Source organism: Lactuca sativa, chromosome 5 (genome assembly GCF_002870075.4).
Source record: "Lactuca sativa cultivar Salinas chromosome 5, Lsat_Salinas_v11, whole genome shotgun sequence".
NCBI classification, from domain to species: Eukaryota; Viridiplantae; Streptophyta; class Magnoliopsida; order Asterales; family Asteraceae; genus Lactuca; species Lactuca sativa.
The window spans coordinates 329,413,782-329,432,995 of record NC_056627.2 but is presented as its reverse complement, the minus strand read 5'-3'; the positions used below and the strand labels follow the sequence as shown (position 1 = coordinate 329,432,995).

General features: G+C 32.0%; 2 protein-coding genes across 3 annotated transcripts; both read right to left on the bottom strand.

Annotated features, from left to right (window-relative positions):
• Positions 1–13,248: 13,248 nt before the first annotated feature.
• Positions 13,249–14,755, bottom strand: LOC111889555 (uncharacterized). 2 transcript variants are annotated; one of them, XM_023885700.3, is made up of 4 exons: positions 14,600–14,755; positions 14,041–14,083; positions 13,647–13,717; positions 13,249–13,494 (listed from the first exon to the last, which is right to left on the bottom strand). In XM_023885700.3, exons 1-4 carry the CDS (start codon positions 14,663–14,665, stop codon positions 13,384–13,386), a joined length of 291 nt encoding a protein of 96 aa, XP_023741468.1. In that variant the 5' UTR covers positions 14,666–14,755; the 3' UTR covers positions 13,249–13,383. The 2 variants fall into 2 exon arrangements, with proteins under 2 accessions (XP_023741468.1, XP_023741467.1); XM_023885699.3 differs by having other exon boundaries at positions 13,647–13,723; positions 14,600–14,753.
• Positions 14,756–16,418: 1,663 nt separating this feature from the next.
• LOC111889554 (calcium-binding protein CBP) lies at positions 16,419–18,522 on the bottom strand. Its single transcript, XM_023885698.3, has 5 exons — positions 17,882–18,522; positions 17,235–17,281; positions 16,967–17,142; positions 16,852–16,870; positions 16,419–16,674 (listed from the first exon to the last, which is right to left on the bottom strand). The coding sequence occupies exons 1-5, from the start codon at positions 18,456–18,458 to the stop codon at positions 16,570–16,572; spliced, it is 924 nt and encodes a 307-aa protein (XP_023741466.2). The 5' UTR covers positions 18,459–18,522; the 3' UTR covers positions 16,419–16,569.
• Between the last annotated feature and the right edge of the window lie 692 nt (positions 18,523–19,214).

Genomic DNA, 19,214 nt, shown 5'->3' with positions numbered 1-19,214 from the left:
ACAAATTTCGTTTAGACTCCGTCGGCTAATTTTGAATTTATTTTTTATTATTTATTTTTAGTAGGCTCGGACAGCAAAACTTCGTTATAAAATCATAACTTCTTCGTCCGACGTCCGTTCTCGCCTAACTTTTCATCGTTTCACTACTAACAACGAGATCTTTGATTCTCGTTTAGATTGTTTCGGCTAAAAACCGCAGCGATCTCAAATCGAGTATTCGGGCTGCATACCGCTAAGTCGAAACTTCAGAAAATCATAACTTCCTCATACGAAGTCAAATTTGGGCGTTCTTTTTATGCACGCTCTCGGTTTAACGAACTCTACGACTTTAGTTTAGATAACTAAGGCTAAATATTGCACTAACGTAAATTTCACTTTTTACGTCATTCAACGTTGCCGGTTCTGTCGCGAAACTTCGACAGGTCATAACTTCTTCGTTATAACTCGGATTTCGGCATTCTTTATATATTCGGAAACCTCGTTTTGACCGCTACATCTTTATGCAAAGATATCGGGCTTATCTCATACTTTAATTTTGATGCTTATTTTATTCTTAATTAATTAAATTATAATAATTAAGAAAATAAACACATCATTCACATCATTCACATAATACTCACATATTTCATCATTAATACTTCAAAAATAGTTACAAGGGTTAACCTAGAATATTACATCAATGATAATGCCTAGCCTGGAAACGCGGGCGTTACAGGTGGGTCCTTAGTTCCATCACCCCCGTGTCCACGACCCATAACAGCAGCCATGGTATACATAAACATAAGCCATATTGTCATCATTTCCTGAAAAATTATAAGCTATACAAATACAATTTTTATTACAAATACACATTACATAGAAATAAACATTTACATAGGAATAAAAATTCTACTTAAACTAGAAATCCAGATAAAGTTCATATTACAAACACGTATTACATAAGAACTATTCTAATCAGAATCTTCCTCATATACTTCAGTGTCTTTTCCGGTATCATAATCAGAATCGGTTTCATCGTAATCAGTCTCGCAATCAAAAACATCATTGACTCTACCAATTCGCGGAGGAACTTCAGTTGCACTTTCTTCATCAACAATGACTCTATGAATGTTTTGAAAGTACATGCTGAAATCAATAAAAAGTGGAGCATCGGATGAAGAGATATTTTGAAGTACATCAACATTGTCTACATTTTCGTGTGAGCCATTGTCAACATTTTGGACACGGTCATCGTTCGATGGTAGATCCCAAATACTTCGATGATTAATATGCTCGACAACACACTGATGGTTAATGTTTGGCTCTCTGATGTAGAACACTTGTTTGGCTTGTGAAGCATATATGAGTTGATCATCTTTGTATGCCTCACGTCATGTGTCGATACTGGTGAAATTATCACTAGAAATAACTCTTGTTCGAGTATCAAACCACTTGCAACGAAATAGTATAGTTGAATAATCATATGTATACCTCAACTCTATAATCTCTTTTAACTGGCCATAATATTTCTCGCATTTCTCACCCACTGGCCACTGCTAAAACCCCAGAGTTTTGTGTTGTACGTTGTGTGTCACAACTAAGTACCATAAACCTAACACCATTGACTATGCATGCGGTGTAAGAATAAGCATTCATTTGCGGACCCATTGCAAGAGCCGACAACTCTTTGTGGAATTCTGGAGAGTTTTCTATTTTCATTTGATGAACCTAGCAATTATAAAGTAATATGTATTATGTATTCGTTAGATCAATGAAACAAATTTGTTTATTAATTTATATTACCTTTTCACGAAACCAATTACTAAATTCTCTCTTTTCATCACTTTGGGGATGTTCAGATTTGAATTTCCTATGTTAATGACCAAAAGATATAGGTTTAAAAAGATAAAAAAAAAAAATTAAGGATGAAAGTTAGAGATAAGATTAGTTACTTAATATATTGTGTGACTTCTTCACAGCTATTCAATACAAACCATTCCATGTTACGCATTTCTATTAAATTAAGAGTTTTGATTTGAGTTGTGTTGGTCAGTCGATATTTAGACTCATACATCCAAAACTTTGTTTTTTCAATGACAACATCTTCATTTCTTTCCGGACGATTCTTTACATCTCGAAGGTATATCGAAGAAAATGATAAAGCTTCTTCAGCAACATAACCCTCAGCTATAGAACCATTCGGCCTCGCCTTGTTTCTGACATAGTTTTTTAGTTTTTTCATATACCTTTCGAATGGATACATACATATCGGGCCTCCGGCAATCGCTTCATCAGGTAAATGCAAAAGTAAATGAACCATAATGTCAAAAAAACGCTGGAGGATAAATCAATTCTAACTTGTACAAGATTGAAATAATGTCTACTTTTGCTTTCCTCATATCCTCCACCTTCAATGTTCTGGAACAAAGTTGCATGAAAAACGTACAAAGGTCTACAATAGGTGTATAAGTGTATTTGTCTAACAACCCTGTTACTCCAATCGGTATCAAACGTTGCATAAGAATGTGGTGGTCATGAGATTTCAACCCAATAATGTTAGTATTGGTATCGTTCACTTTCTTACTGATGTTAGAACCAAACCCATCCGGCAGTTTAACAGCTTTTATAAATTGACAAAAGAGTTGTCGACTAGATTTCGTGAAAGAGTATCTTGCATGGGGTCTATGAAACTTGTCACCATTTTTTTGCAACCATTCATTTCTCCGAATGTTTAGAATTCTCAAGTCCTCTCGTGCATTTGATGTGTCTTTGCTTTTATCGTTCATTAGAAGAGTATCTAACAAACTCCCATCCACATTTTTCTGGACATGCATGAGATCTATGTTGTGTTTCAACAGTAGAGAAGACCAATACTCGAGTTCGAAGAAAATGCTTCGTTTCGACCAGTTCAACTCGTAATCTTGCTGCTTTGGCTCCCCGCCTCCATGGTCAGGATGTTTACCCGGTTTACGAGTTACTAGACGACCTATTTTCTCTTGTATGTCGTCATTACTAAAGTGTCTCGGAGCGGGTCTTGTCTCTTCCATACCGTTAAAGTCCAACCTCTTTCTTAATGGATCATTAGCATCTAGGAAACGACGATGTCTGATATATATGACTTTGTTTGTTGCACGGTATGAAGGAGTGTCTTCATTGCAAGTAGCACATGCTCTATACCCTTGCCCACTCCAACCTGATAGACTACTACGAGCATGTGCTATGTGGATTACACATGTTTCCAAATAGATTGAAACCGTTAGCTGAAAGACTTAGCCGTACGTTACGGGGTTCGCTCGAGAAGTCGGGGTATTTTACATCAAAATCTTGCCAATGTTCCCCATCAACAGGATGAAGCATCACACCATCTTTTGAACGTCTGGTACTATGCCAAATCATATTTTTGGCAGTGTGCCTCGAACAATATAAACGTGGTAGTCTAGGGGTCACAGGAAAGTACCGTAACACCTTATGAGGTACTTTCTTACCCTTGGTGTTTTTATCGATCCATAGGCTCTCTTTACAAACAGGACAAACTTGCAATTAATCGTGTTCTTTCCAAAAGAAACAACAATCGTTTTTGCACACATGTATCGACTCATACCCCAGACCAATAGATTTCAGTTTTTTTTGGCTAGATAATGTGAAAGGGGAACCTTGTTGCCTTTGGGAAATGCTAATTACAACAACTCAAGGAGTTTATCAAATGAACTATCAGTTTTTGTTGTTTACCTTGATATGCATTAACTTTGCTAGAAACTCAAGGGAAGAAAAGATGCAACCAGGATACAATTTAGTTTCCATTTCTTCCAACAACTGTGCAAAATCATCATCCACACCGCTACCCCTTGTATTCGAGGTTCCTTCATCAAGGTTGGTATCATTTTCTCTCGACTCCCACATCACATTGTCGATTAAATTGTTCATTTCGTTACTTGGCAAGACGACTGGAGGAATAAAAGATTCACCATGATAGATCCAAATTTTGTACGACTTACTGAAACCATTTATAAATATATGGCGTTTAACTGCAGTCGGGTACTTGAAGTAACGGTTATCACATTTTTCACACGCACATCTGATTTTACCATTACTATCAAGGTGTGACTTGGACTTCTCGATAAAAGCTTTGAGTCTTGCTTGGAACTCGGGATGGTTTTGATATGGATTAGTAGTCCAACTTTTATCAATAGACATGATGTTGTTGAAACATAATTTTGGGTTTAGAGTTTAGTATACATAATACATAAGAGCATGAAAAAAAAATTGTTTGGGCTAAAACTAGAAACTTTCTAGTATTTGTATATAAGTTTTTAAACAATTTTATAACATTTTTTTGTGTTTTTTTTCCAATTATAACAATAATTTATTTTTATTTTTTTTATTATAGCATCCTACTTATACCAAAACCACATACTTTTACATAATACATAAGAGCATGAAAAAAAATTGTTTGTTTTTTTTAATATGTTTAGAAATTAGTTTTTAATGAATAAAATATTAAATAAATAAGTTTATACCAAAAATTGTTTGGGAAGAAACTAGAAACTTTCTAGTATTTATATATAAGTTTTTAAAAAATTTTATAACATTTTTTGTGTTTTTTTCAATTATAACAATAATTTATTTTTATTTTTATTTTTTTCAATTATAGCATCCTACTTATACCAAAACCACGTACTTTTACATAATACACTAGTTTATAACCCGTGAGAACCACGGTTATAAAATTAATTAAAATTTTATATTAAAAAATCAAATTTATTAATCAATTATTTTAAAAAATTATTACTTAAGAAATATTTTTTTAGTTATATAAAGGGAATTATAATCAATTATTTAAATAAATATGTGAAGTTATATCACCTTATAATCTATATTAATTTTATTTTATTTTTCAATCTAATGTTATTAATTTAATATAATTAAAGTGAGAAAATTAAAATTTTGAAATTTAAAATGAGGAATCAATTATTAATTTAATGTAATTAGAGTGGAAATTTGAAATTTGAAATGGATAATTAATAGATTGACAAGTGGCATGATAGGTGATATATAACATTAATGAGGAGTCCTAATTGTATGACACTTGTCAATAGAAGATTAAACTTATTCTTTTATTAGAATAGGGATAAGAGCATGAAAAAAAATTGTTTGTTTCTTTTAATATGTTTAGCAATTAGTTTTTAATGAATAAAATATTAAATAAATAATTTTATACCAAAAATTGTTTGGGAAGAAACTAGAAACTTTCTAGTATTTGTATATAAGTTTTTAAACAATTTTATAACATTTTTTGTGTTTTTTTTCCAATTATAACAATAATTTATTTTTATTTTTTTTTTTCAATTATAGCATCCTACTTATACCAAAACCACATACTTTTACATAATACATAAGAGCATGAAAAAAAATTGTTTGTTTCTTTTAATATGTTTAGCAATTAGTTTTTAATGAATAAAATATTAAATAGAGAATTTATACCAAAAAATGTTTGGGAAGAAACTAGAAACTTTCTAGTATTTGTATATAAGTTTTTAAACAATTTTATAACATTTTTTTTTGTTTTTTTTCCAAATATAACAATAATTTATTTTAATTTTTTTCAATTATAGCATCCTACTTATACCAAAACCACATACTTTTACATAATACATAAGAGCATGAAAAAAATAATTGTTTGTTTCTTTTAATATGTTTAGCAATTAGTTTTTAATGAATAAAATATTAAATAAAGAATTTTATACCAAAAATTGTTTGGGAAGAAACTAGAAACTTTCTAGTATTTGTATATAAGTTTTTAAACAATTTTATAACATTTTTTTTGTGTTTTTTTCTAATTATAACAATAATTTATTTTTATTTTTTTCAATTATAGCATCTTACTTATACCAAAACCAAATACTTTTACATAATACATAAGAGCATGAAATTCACATACTTTCACATACATATACCACATATACACCAAATACAAATACATTCACATACACACAAAATAACATCCTACTTAAACCAAATACATATTAATTTCACATATATAGATAATAACATCCTATTTATAGGCTTATACACAAATTTCACATTCATATATCACATTTACAACAAACATACATACATTTATATACACACACAATAATATCCTACTTATATCAAACACATATAATTTCACATATATAGATAATAACATCACATATATACTTCTACCAAATACTCATATACCACATATACATCAAACACACATACATTGGCATATATACACCAAATTCACATATATCCATACAAATATCAAATATACGCACAAATTTCACATATGGCAATTTTCACATAATTTTCACATACAAATACCAAATTCACAAAAAATTAAAATAATAGAACCTGTAGTGGCGGAAATCAACAGATATGTAGCCGGAAAAATTGGTCTTCACCCGAAATACCCTCACCCGTAAACCCAAATACAACACCACCAAAAACACTGAAATTGAACAATTTCTTGCAATTTAATCATCAAATGCAACTAGAAATCGAAATTAACATACAAATACAAAGAGATACAAGAAATTCAACTTACCTTTCTTCAATAGATGGAACTAGAAATTGGTCCCAAGAAGCCCAAACCACTCTTGGTCCCTAATTTCACACAATGTTGGGAAGATATGTTGTTGGAATCAGCTAATTGAACACAAAATCGGTGTAAATTGGAAGAGCCGACAGCACCAAACAAAAGGAAAATGGGAAGAAATGAGCAAACTACGTGCGTTTTTTTATCTGCGAGACCCTTTAGCGGCGACAATCAGGGCTTTACCGGCGACAATAGGCGATAGCGGCGACAATTCGGAGGGAAGGGTACCGCGTCATTTTTTAGGTAACTATTACCGGCGACTTTTTACACCTTTAGCAGCAACAAAAATGTCGTCAGTATTATGTTTGTGCGGAAAATGGACCCCAACCGTTGGATTGGATACTTGATCAAACGGCTGAGATGTAACAAATGGGGAAAACGTGGATTCTGATGATAATCCTTTAGCGGCGACGCTATTACCGGCGACAGGGCCTTTTAGCGGCGACTCTAGCAATTGTCGCCGTTAAAAGTCAATGTCATCGGTAATAGCGTCGTCGCTAAAGGCTTATATTCTTGTAGTGCTAGAAAGAGTGGTGCTACAAAAAAATGCACTTCCTTCACTGTGGTGTAGGCACGTCACTTCTTGCCACAAAAGTATAGTTTCATATCACACACAAGGAGTGACGTCATACTTCTTTAGTTATTTTTATTTTTAAATAAATAAAAATTTTAGTTTTAATTAAAAACAAAATATTTCATTAATTAAAAATAAAAACCATTACACTACTTTAAAAAAAATAACATGACATTAAAAAAAATCCTAGAAAATTAGAAAATAAAAAACTAGAAAGCTTAAACCTACAACTTTATAAATAAATAAAAAAGAGAGAGATTAAAAACTTGGATAAAAACTAGAAATTAAAAACGATCAGCGTAGCAAGTTGCAAAAATTTATTCATTCTATCTTTTATGCCTTGCACATTCTCGTCCATTTCTTTCGAGTCATCCGATTCCGACGCTTTGTTCTTACCTTTGTTTTTGTTTTGTCCCTTCCCATTGGTCGGGAGGTGGTAACACTTGAATGGGCTCATCCTTGTTGAGGTCGAAACCAACACGAGCATCCAATGAAGTGTATTTAGATTCGGAAGTTTTTAACCGTTTTGATCCACTATCAATGTGCTTATCACTTGTTTTTAGATTTTGCCATTTTTTGTTGCCTTTGAGTAGATTCCAAAGTTCAAAAAACTTAAAAGTCTTCTTTTGCTCTTTTTGGTAAATGTTAAAAGTTTTCTCCAAAATCACATCGTCACTTTCGTCGCTTTTTCATTGTCGTTTCATGTTGTTATACAAATCGTTAAACAACATAACGTCTTTGTTCATCTTTCCCCATTTTGAGTAGACTTGATGTTTAGAACGATATGGTTGTAGGTTCATTCCTTTATGGGACCTAGCTCTAACACGCATCCAAAAACGATAATGTTTTTGGTCCCCTCCCGTCTTTGCGTCCTCTGAAACGTCAATCCATGATTGTGCTAATACTAACACTTCTTGAAGTTTCCACATTTTAGATTCCGCATTCTCTTTTCTTTTATTTCCTAGTTGAAAGGGTTGAGTTTGTGGAACAAATTCTTGTTCGGATTCGGAAATGGGTGTTTATGGTTGTGATTATGTTTGTGGAACAAACTCTAGTTGAGAATCAAAATCAAAAGGATCAAAATTTAGGTCAAATTGTGGTTGTGTTTCTGGAAATGGTTGTATAGGGCATTGTGGTTGTTGGATATGTTGCGGAAAATAGGGAATAGTAGTAGAAAGGGGGCGAATAAAACGGTTAATCGAGTGAATGTATTGGAGTTGTGGTTTTTTAATGGGTGTTTTTATTGGTTGAAGAGATTTTTGGAGGATGGCATTTTTGTAGGTTTTAGAATGAAGAAGATGGTAAAAAAAATGAAGTGTTTGTGAGTTATTTTGGTTAATATGGTAATGTATTTATAGTGTTAGTAATACATATATATATATATATATATATATATATATATATATATATATATATATATATATATAATTTTTTTTAATTTTAACCGTTTGCAACGGTAAAGAACATTAGCCAATCAAAATCATCCGAGAAGCGCTCCCTCCCACAGCCATAGTGCGGCCTCAGCCGTAACTCTATGGTGGGCTTCGAGACCACCAAATAAAAAAAAAACCTTATTACGACAATATACATAAATGAATTGTAGTAGCGGTAATAGGGATCGAATCCACAGGGTTGGTTCGAATGAAATCTATGCATTCAGTTTCTACGAAATAAAAATATATATATATATATATATATATATATATATATATATATATATATATATATATATATAATGATATGAGGGTTTTCAAAACGTTAAATGCGATAAAAACTAATTTACAAAAATAACAAAAATGGAAAAAAATACAAAATCTATAAAATAAAACATTCCAATATCGGTATAAATCACAAGTTCAATTAGTTGACTAATCATCATAATTTTGTGGTGCAATGAGTTTAATGGATACTAATTTGGCTATAGCAATCTAAGAAGCTTTAGATCACCTAGACTTTTCTTAGTTAATACAATGGTTAGAGAAGCTCATAACACATTTTCTTAGTTAAAGTCACAATTTCCATGAAGCATGTAATTAATGAAAATTAACTAGCATTAAGATTTAAAAGTCACCAAATCCAAGAGGAATCAAAATGTTTTACTACCATATTGGAGAAAATATTTTCAAGATTGTGTGAAAGATAAGCAATCACAAGAACCATTTGTCACTTGTTAATTTGATGGTCTATTACGTAATCAAAAAATTAACCAACTAATTAACTATTCAAATATATAAACGCATGATTAAAGACATATGAACATAAATAGATGTTTTACTAGAAAATATTTTCATAGCATACCATCAAAACCACACAAAACTATTCCTAATCAATTAATTATTCCATAGATTCACCCAATATTGAAAATAAAAATTAACTACACAAAATAATAATAACAATAAAAATGATAGAAATTATACCAATACCGATTACGAAACAAAGATGACAAAGCTTCTTGAAATCGTCACTTCTTGTTGCTCCAAAAACTTCATCCATAATCCAAGTATTAATACAAAAGTTAACCTAATCTAATTACAAAGATAAATGACTCATTAGCAAATTATGATTGTAAATCATAATTGCTATGTTCCAAAAATAAAGAAAAATAAATGAGTTAACCAATAACAGAGAGTCAACTCTCCATATGCGTTGAATCTCCCCACTGCCGGCGGAAGAATGAAGATGCCCTAGTGTTTTTTTTGATGTTGCGCTTCACTTCCCAGCACACAAGGAGTTCCAAAGTGGGCTATTCTTAAAATGGGCTGCCATTCTTTTTTTTTTGGGGGCTGCTGATATAATAAAGATAATGGGCTGCTGGAATTCAAATATGGGTTAATAAATTTGCTCTATTGGGCTGTCAAGATTTGATGCTGGCAGCTTTGTGTCCTGATGTTCACGAAGCCAAAAATTATATCAAAACTTGTCCGAATTAATTTCCTTTAGGTGAGGTCGAAGATTGATGAGTTATGAAGACTCCTGTAAATTTCCAGCTCAATCGGACATCGTTTGCCCCTCCGTCTGATCGCTTGAAGAAAGCCGCGCAAAGCTGTCAAAATCCGAAAAATTAATTTATATCGCTTTGTTTTTCTTTTCGCTTCCAGATTTTGCTACGAGACTTCAATCGTGGTTGCAAGGAATTCAATATGGCTTTAACGATGCTCCAAAATACCATATTGCTCGTACAAATCTGCACAAAAATTGCTTAAACGAGTAAAAATATTCAAAACAATAAATCTAACGATTTAATGCAAAAAGAATATTAAAAATACTAAAAGTAAAAGAAAACGATTGCTAAAATATATACAAATAATCGAGGTATCACTCTACCGCACCTAGGGGCAGTGTTTGCACCTACGTGCCACCAGACTAAGGCCTCAGTCGCAGTCCACTCCGTTTGGTCTAAGTCTTGAATGGTGTTTCGAAGTTATGATACGGAGTAGCACGATGATGACCTCTTTAAATTATAAATCAACCATGTTAATGATGTGATTTAGGATGTTAATTAGGGTTTATAAGTGGTAGTTGAATGTAATATAATCGCATTAGTCTGTTGGAATTGGATTAGAAGAGGTTAGCATTGAATTGGTCATGTTTTAGAGGCTCAAAAAAACCTTTTATAATTATATTGTTAAACGATCCATTCGATCGAGTGGAATCTAAGGCATAATACCATTCGACCAGGGTAATTACACAGTTATCATGTATCTTTTGTAACTTTTGCATGCAAGCTCCCAATAATGTCTAATTTGCTCTATTGCCTTCCTATGATAATAGTGAAACCATGTAATGAATAAAATAATACGTTTAAGGCCATATATAAACTTTGATTACGATGTTTTGTAGGCAATTAGTCGTTAATACATGATTAAATTTTGGTCATTAGATGATAAATATTTAACCAAATATCATTAGGATCAGACCCGTCCCAGAGACCGAGCGATAAAGGCGACCGTTCAAGAATTATCTTTTAAAATTGTCCAAAAAGTCTACAGACTTTATTAATATAATGTTAGACACGATCGATTTCTCAATGATTTTGCATTTCAAAAAACTAAAAGAAGTATTTTTTTTTTAATATATGGGCTTTTATAATCGAAAATATTATATTTAGAACCTAGTATAAGTAATTTTTTTCAATTATTAAGTTAATATAAAAACAGTTGATGAAATTTATATGTTTTAAGGGTTTTTTTTCCTCTTTCATCCGAGCTCAAAATATATTTGGAACGGCCCTAATTAATACTTGGTCGTTAGGTGATAAATATTTAACCACCTCTCTCTCTCTCTCTCTCTCTCTCTCTCTCTCTCTCTCCCCCCCCCCCCCCCCCCCCCCCAACACACACACATCCCACCCTCACGTTCGGCCTATGATTTCTCAATGACTTTGCATTTCAAAAAACTAAAAGAAGTATTTTTTTTTAATATATAGGCTTTTATAATCGAAAATGTTATATTTAGAAGCTAGTATAAGTAATTTTTTTCAATTATTAAGTTAATATAAAAACAGTTGATGAAATTTATATGTTTTAAGGGCTTTTTTTCCTCTTTCATCCAGGCTCAAAATATATTTGGAACGGCCCTGATTAATACTTGGTCGTTAGGTGATAAATATTTAACCACCTCTCTCTCTCTCTCTCTCTCTCTCTCTCTCTCTCTCTCTCTCTCTCCCCCCAACACACACACGTCCCACCCTCACGTTCGGCCTATAAGTAGACAACAACTAATGTGTGGCAATTTTTATTGAGGAAATAAACTTATTATGGTAATTAACTTTTCGGTTTGTTCACATCTGGGTAACTATCTTTTATTTAATACACATCCAGGTAACGAACTTTTTGGAAATGTTCACATATAACCATTATGACCGGCTATAGCAGGTTACATCTAGTCATAATGGTCATATGTAAACATCCAAAAAGTTGTTACCTAAATGTGTACAAAATAAAAATAAAAATAGTTACCAAGATGTGAACAAACCATAAATGTAACAGTAAATTACACCACTGTGGTTTGGGTAATTTGTGCGTTTGGTTCCTAACTTATTTTTTTAACTCAGATGATCCTTACTGTTTTGTGCGTTTGGTCCATATCTTACCTCAAAAGATGTCATTTTTAATTTATTTTTTAATTAATTTTCTTATATATATATATATATATATATATATATATATATATATATATATATATATATATATATATATATATATATATATATATATATATATTTAAAAAAATTAATAAACCTCACATATTTATATCTCCTCACCCTAAACCTGAAACCAAATTTGAGAAATTTAAGCAAGGTCCCACCAGTCACTATCTCATCTCTCATCCTCCTCAACTTTTATTTCTTTTCCATCTTTGGTGACATCGACGTCTTCACCATCTCTTCTTTTTCTGGTCTTTCAACTCCGACGAACCAACACCACAACCCACTATCTCTTCATTGAATTTTCCACGGTGGTTCGCCGCAGTTAAAGGACCAAAAAAAAAAGTCGATGAAGACATCAATGTCACTATAGATGGAAGGGAAATAAAAGTTGAAGAAAATGAGAGATGGAATGGTAACCGGTGGAACCCAGCTTAAATTTCTCAAATGTGGTTTCAAGTTTAGGGTAAAGAGATACAGATATGTCAGGTCTATTAATTTTTTTTAATATATAAAATAATAAATACATAAATAAGAAAATTAATTCAAAAGAGCACAGTCTTTTGAGGTAAGATAGGACCAAACACACAACAAAAATAAACAGTAGAGATTATCCAAGTTAAAAAATAAGTTAGGGACCAAACGCACAAAATACCCAAACCACATGGACGATTCGTGTAATTTATTCTTACATTTTCGGTTTGTTCACATCTGGGTAACTATCTTTTTTTTTTTTGTATACATCTAGGTAATGAATTTTTTGGAAGTGTTCACATATGACCATCCGGTCATAATGGTCATATGTGAACACTTCTAAAAAGTTCATTACTTAGATGATACAAAAAAATAGTTACCTAGATGTGAACAAACCGAAAAGTTAATTACTTTAATAAGTCTGTTTCCCTTTTTATTGTTGCCAAATGCCAACACTAAAACCCAATTAAATTGCAATACATTGTTCTTTGAATCAATTTGGAACCATTTCACCTTACAACAAGCATGTTTCGGACTCCTATCATCAAAAATCATTGAACTAATATAAGATTTAACTATTTTTTACTCATTTTATTTCGAAGCTAAATCACTATCAGCCTTCTGTAATGCTCTTGTTAGATGAGTTATACGATAACGGAGTTTTGCATTTTCTTCACTAGCCTTTTGCGCCTCCTTCAAAGCCTGGATTATAGTTATAAAAAAAAATGACAAGATATTATATACTCTTTGATCGATAAATACTTATTACTTTTTAGAGAGCTTTTCTATATAAAATACGTGTCAAATAAAACATTGCATATTTTTAAAATGAAGGTAGTACTACAATAGTTCACCTTTTCTTTTTCATCTTCTAACATTCTTTGCAGTTGAGCTACTTTATTTAATAGTTCCTCATTTCCAGTGTCTGCAGCTACCAAATCCCATAAAAATGAAACGGGTAAAAAAATGTTGGAATCAAATGATTTATTCTACCAAAATAATGATGGAATGGAATGATATGTTATAGTTATTACTTATTAGTTAATTAGTTATAAAAGTATTTATCAACTATTCTATAACACCAAATCACCAATGTTTTGTTAAAAATCAAAATACTAATTACTTATTTTTGTTATTTTCCAAAACTAAACAATAACTATTTTCTATTATAAACTTAAATTAACATAAAAATAACATTTTTGTGCTTAACTATTGTATTTTACTTGAGTAAGAAACTAAAGAACCAACCTTTTCTTGTAGAAAAAGCAGCTTCAAGTCTTGCCAAACGTTCCTTTAGATTAAACACAAGCTAATCAGATAATTCTATTCAATTATGTTCTAAGGCTAAAAATCACATTAATATGCATACTTGAAGACAGAGTATGTAATATAATATAATGCATATAGCAGTATTGATCACAGATAGTGCCCCAATACAATAAAAGATGCTTCAATCATGTAAATTCCTTCATTTAGGGCTACAAAATTGGTATTTTCGGTTTTATTTAGTGAAAACATTCAAATGTATCAGAATTTTTGCATTCTGAGGTTAATCCAAGTGAAATTATATTCGAGGCTAAACACAAACCCTAAACCCTAATAAGTATGATGTAGCAGGACTCGTTCCTAGGGTGTATATTTACGCATACATACAATCCGAATTCTTATGTAAATGAATACAGACTAAGAGCTAGTAACAAAATCTGAGACTTTCTTTGAATTTATGCAGAAAAAGATCTTATTAGCTTATAAAGCTACTTATTAAAACGATGTATTAATTGAATAGAAGTGAAGGATTACTGCTAACCTCTGCCTCAGAAGCTCTTTGATAAAAGGGTTTTAGGGCTTCTTGAAGATCATTTGATGCCGCCATCGCTCTCTTCCTCACAACCACATCACAAAGACAAAAACCTTAAGCCACAAGCAGGGTAGAAATTTACCCTTTCTAATTAGTTTCTGTTTTAGTCCCTCATTTATACATCTTTCTACAGGTTTAGTCCTAGTTTTAAGATACTGATATGACTGGTCCTCATGATTTCAAATTCCATAAGATTTGGTCTCTAAGTCTTCATCCTTACCATTATAATGACTCCATTAAATGCATGTAAAAAAACGACATTACCCCTTTTTATCTGCTTACTTATTTTACATTTTCTCAATTTTATATTTATTTTTCTAATTAGTTAAAAAGCCCGACCAACCTCCACACCATCAACTGGATATGCAATTAAAATACTTGTCTAATTTCATTAGAAATTTCAAATTTGAATCTTTGATTTACATTTTAAAATGTATGCTTTCAGATAATTTATCAATATTATTTTGGTGGATGTGATTAGATGTAAAATCTATGGCAAAATTGAATAGATATTTTATGTATCCAATTCGATATATTAGATATCCAGTAGTAAATAGTCAATGGATAAAAATGATTTAATTCTGAATTTGCTATAGTTATTTGTATAAGGACAACTATAATATAGAAGGGAACACATATGTCCTACAAAATTTCTATCATTTCAGTCCTTAAAGTTAATTTTTGGCTTTATGGGGGTATTGTTCCTTTCAGATGAGTTGGTTTTCCCATCAAGTACGGGAGTATCAATTGAAGTCGATTTTATGAGTTTTGGTTTAAATGACATGAACTTATTATTTGGCTTTATCAGGGCTTAATGTGAGTTTTTTGTTTTTTTTGTCTAAATGGTCACTGTTGCATGGTGTTCTGGCTATTAAAACTTTAAATCGAACAAAAAAACATGTTGTAACCTACCTTATACCCCCACCATAAAACCAGAAAATAATTTTAGGGAGTGAATCGGCCAACCTTAAAAACTTTATATGACATTTGTGTCATTTTTCCGTAACCGACTAGGCTTCCCATAACCGATGTTGGGTGGAAATCATAGAATGCAATAATAATAATAATAATAATAATAATAATAAATCAAAAATAGTACACAACCAAGCCGGCTGGCAAAGAATTCTCACAACCATGACTTTGCCCTTTAGAATAACTTAAGTAGATTGCGAGATTTTTTTTCTATTATAGATTAAATTTTACAAGATAAGATAAAATCCCTAAAATTTTGAATGATTATTAGTGTATGTAAATTCTAATATATAAGGGTATTTTGGTCAAAACAAAAAATAATCATGAAATCTTGAATGCCGAGTTCAATTGATATACATCGTATGTGTTAATATGGTTCTTAGAAGTTGTGCTTATGATCATTAGAAGTGGATTTAAGTCGTTGATTATGTAATTTTGGTTATAAGGTTAAAAATAAAAGATGTGCTAAGAACGTATAATCCAAGAGGCCTTTTGTGACAACCTGAAATTTATTCCGTCATTTTTAACCCCTTCTTCCGTTAAATAAAACGAGGCTTATTAACGGAAGAAGGGGTTATTACCGTTTAAAAATAGTCATTTTACCGGTTTTAACCGGTAAAAAGACTATTTCTAAACAGTAATAACAACAATATTGATCTAATACGCACAAAAAAAACTTTAATAACCTAATACGGACAAACTGAAAACCTTATTACCCTTCTAAGTCATTATCCCTTCTCAAAACTCAAACCTACAAACTTTTGCAACTTTACCCATATACCCTTTACGTCAATCATTAAGAAGTTGTGAAACATTTTATTAGCAACCAAAACATCACAGAGAAAGTTGAAAATACATGGAACATTAAAGAAAAAAAAAACAAGCAAGGTTGATTTACCATAGGAACTCAAACCTAATTTTAAACAAGATTGTTGTAGACACAAACCCTAAGCAATAAGAAAGGGCAAAACGGTCAACATGAACGCTTCATATGTGAACGTTGCATTCCCCGTGTATGCCGTGTCCTTCTCCTTGAACTTTTCAGTTAGTCCCTGAAATCATCAACAAACACACCATATAAACAACAAATTCATATGTCCTTTTGGTCCAAAAAATATAGTCATTTAATTTGGAACAAAACGTTACAAAACAAAACTCAAATAAGAACCAAAAGTGCAATAGAAAAAAAATAAATAAATAAAAAGTCGGCCTAAGTTGGATATACATACCTTAACAGTCAAGCAACATCTGGAACAATGGGAACATGAAATAAAAAAAACCATTAGAGACGATTAAACAAAATAAGGAAAATATAAAATTATATAATATAAAATAATAACATACTCAATGAAGTTGTCGTATTCGATAGCTTTGTTCTTTCCACCAGTCTTGTCAAACTTGGAAACCAGCAAATCTAAAACAACAGGTGAAACTGCAAACCCTAGACTCATCAGCGCCTCTCTCAATTCATTCTGATCGATCTTCCCACTGCGATCTCTATCAAATTTCTCAAAATTTGCCTGCAAATATATAAATATAAGAAATTCGATCTGACAAAAAATCTTTAAAAAAAAAGCGAGATAATGGAGAAAGAAGAAGTATTAAGACTCACCCTCCAATTTTGTAAACTGTAGAACACTTGTGTGAATTCTTTCGGTCCTGAAATCAATACGAGGGTTAAATAATTTAATTAATTTATTTTTATTTTTTATATTAAAACATTGTCTGCTGAAAAATCTAACTGCTTATACCCGACCCAGATTAAAACCCGGTCTTCCCTAACCTGAATACCCAAAAATGCAACTCGGATCGGGTATCAGTTATTATTATTTTTCAAAAATACCCGAAATTATACAGGATTGACTTAGAGATTTGACCGGCACTGAAGATTATTAATTATAAATAATACATTGTTTAACAGTCATTAATTATAAATAATTAAAATATTTTTATAAACTATAATAATCATAGTACCACGATTTTAAATTTTAAAATAGGGTCTGATGTAGATGGTGACTTTTGCAGTGAAGTTGTTTATCTAACACCGGGCCCACGATGCTGACGTGGAGTACTACAGTGGGGCCCGTCAAACGCGTTTTCCGTCCCATCAAATTCAAACGACATCTACTAAAATACGCGGCGGACGACACGTTTCACCTCTAATTCAATGGGCGATCGGAAACGAAACGCAACCAAGCAAAACCAGTACGTGTTTGTGTGTGAGAGAGAAAGTGAAATTCTAGAGAGAGAGGGATTTACCGATCTTCCTAGTGTTCGTGTTGGTGAAGGTATACATAAGAAGATGAACAGTACGAATACTGAAGCTTTGATTGTACGAAGACAAAGCCCTCTGCAATTCCTTATCATCAATTATTCCACTTCCGTCCTGATCGGCGACCTGGAAGCACGCCACCACGTTCGGATCTGTTCCTGGAGGAAACGTCGACGGCAAAAGAGCCGAAAACGGGCTGCCGTATCCACCCTGTGCCTGTGGGTATCCACCGCCGGGTTGAGGAGCACCGTAGGGGGAGGATGAGGGTTTGTTCTCTTTTGGCGGTTTAGTTTCTGGATGTGCGCCGTAAGGGGCTGAAGGCGGTGGTGCGCCGTATGGACTGGCTACCGGTGCGTAAGGGGATTGTTGAGGGTGACCATGTGGAGGCTGTGATGCGCCGTAGGGCTGTGCAGGGGCGCCGTAGGGTTGTGCTGGGGCCGGAGCGCCGTAAGGTTGTGCTGGGGCACCGTAGGGTTGAGCTGGGGCGCCGTAAGGGGCGGAGGAGTATGGCTGTGATGACGGTGGAGCACCGTATCCCGGTGTGTTATGGGGGTATCCAGACATGATGATTTTTCAGAGGGGGGGTTTGAAGTAAGCGATGATATGTGTATTTTGTGAGAAGAGGTTATTTGTGAAGTATATATATATTAAAAAAATGGGAATATTATTACGAAAATGCCATTTGAATAAAACTTCAAAGCCACCACATATTACAACTTAATTTTCAAATGGGAATATGAAATATTGCGATTTGTGAGATATATTTATGCAGTTTATACTTTACACTTTATAATTTATATAAATAATGCAAATGATTTTTTTTTTAAACTTAATTCTTCTACAACATAAGCAAAATAAATATTTTTACCAAATATTAATATTGTGTAATCATTTAGCTATTTTATAAATAAATTGTCATTGAAAAACCATATTAACTCTTCATGTAAATTGAAAACAATATATTATTATTTACATTCTTTGTCTCTAAGAAAATTCTAAATTTTTATAAAAAAAATATATAATATACATGTAAAAGTTAATATCGTTTCATTAATTTATATTTAAGGAAAAAGCTATTGAGATTTTTGACGATTAAATTATCCAAGATACTGTTTTGAACTTTTCATTATAGAATATTTTTGTATTTATTAACTTTTAGACTTTTGATTTTATTCTATTATATGAAAACTTTTGATTAAACAAGTTACCAATATTCAATAAAATAGTTATTTTCTTTTTCAACGCGTATCTGATCCACTTGCCATATGCCTTTTAGTATTTATCCATTTTTTGTTTATCAACTTGCGTATTTATAATATA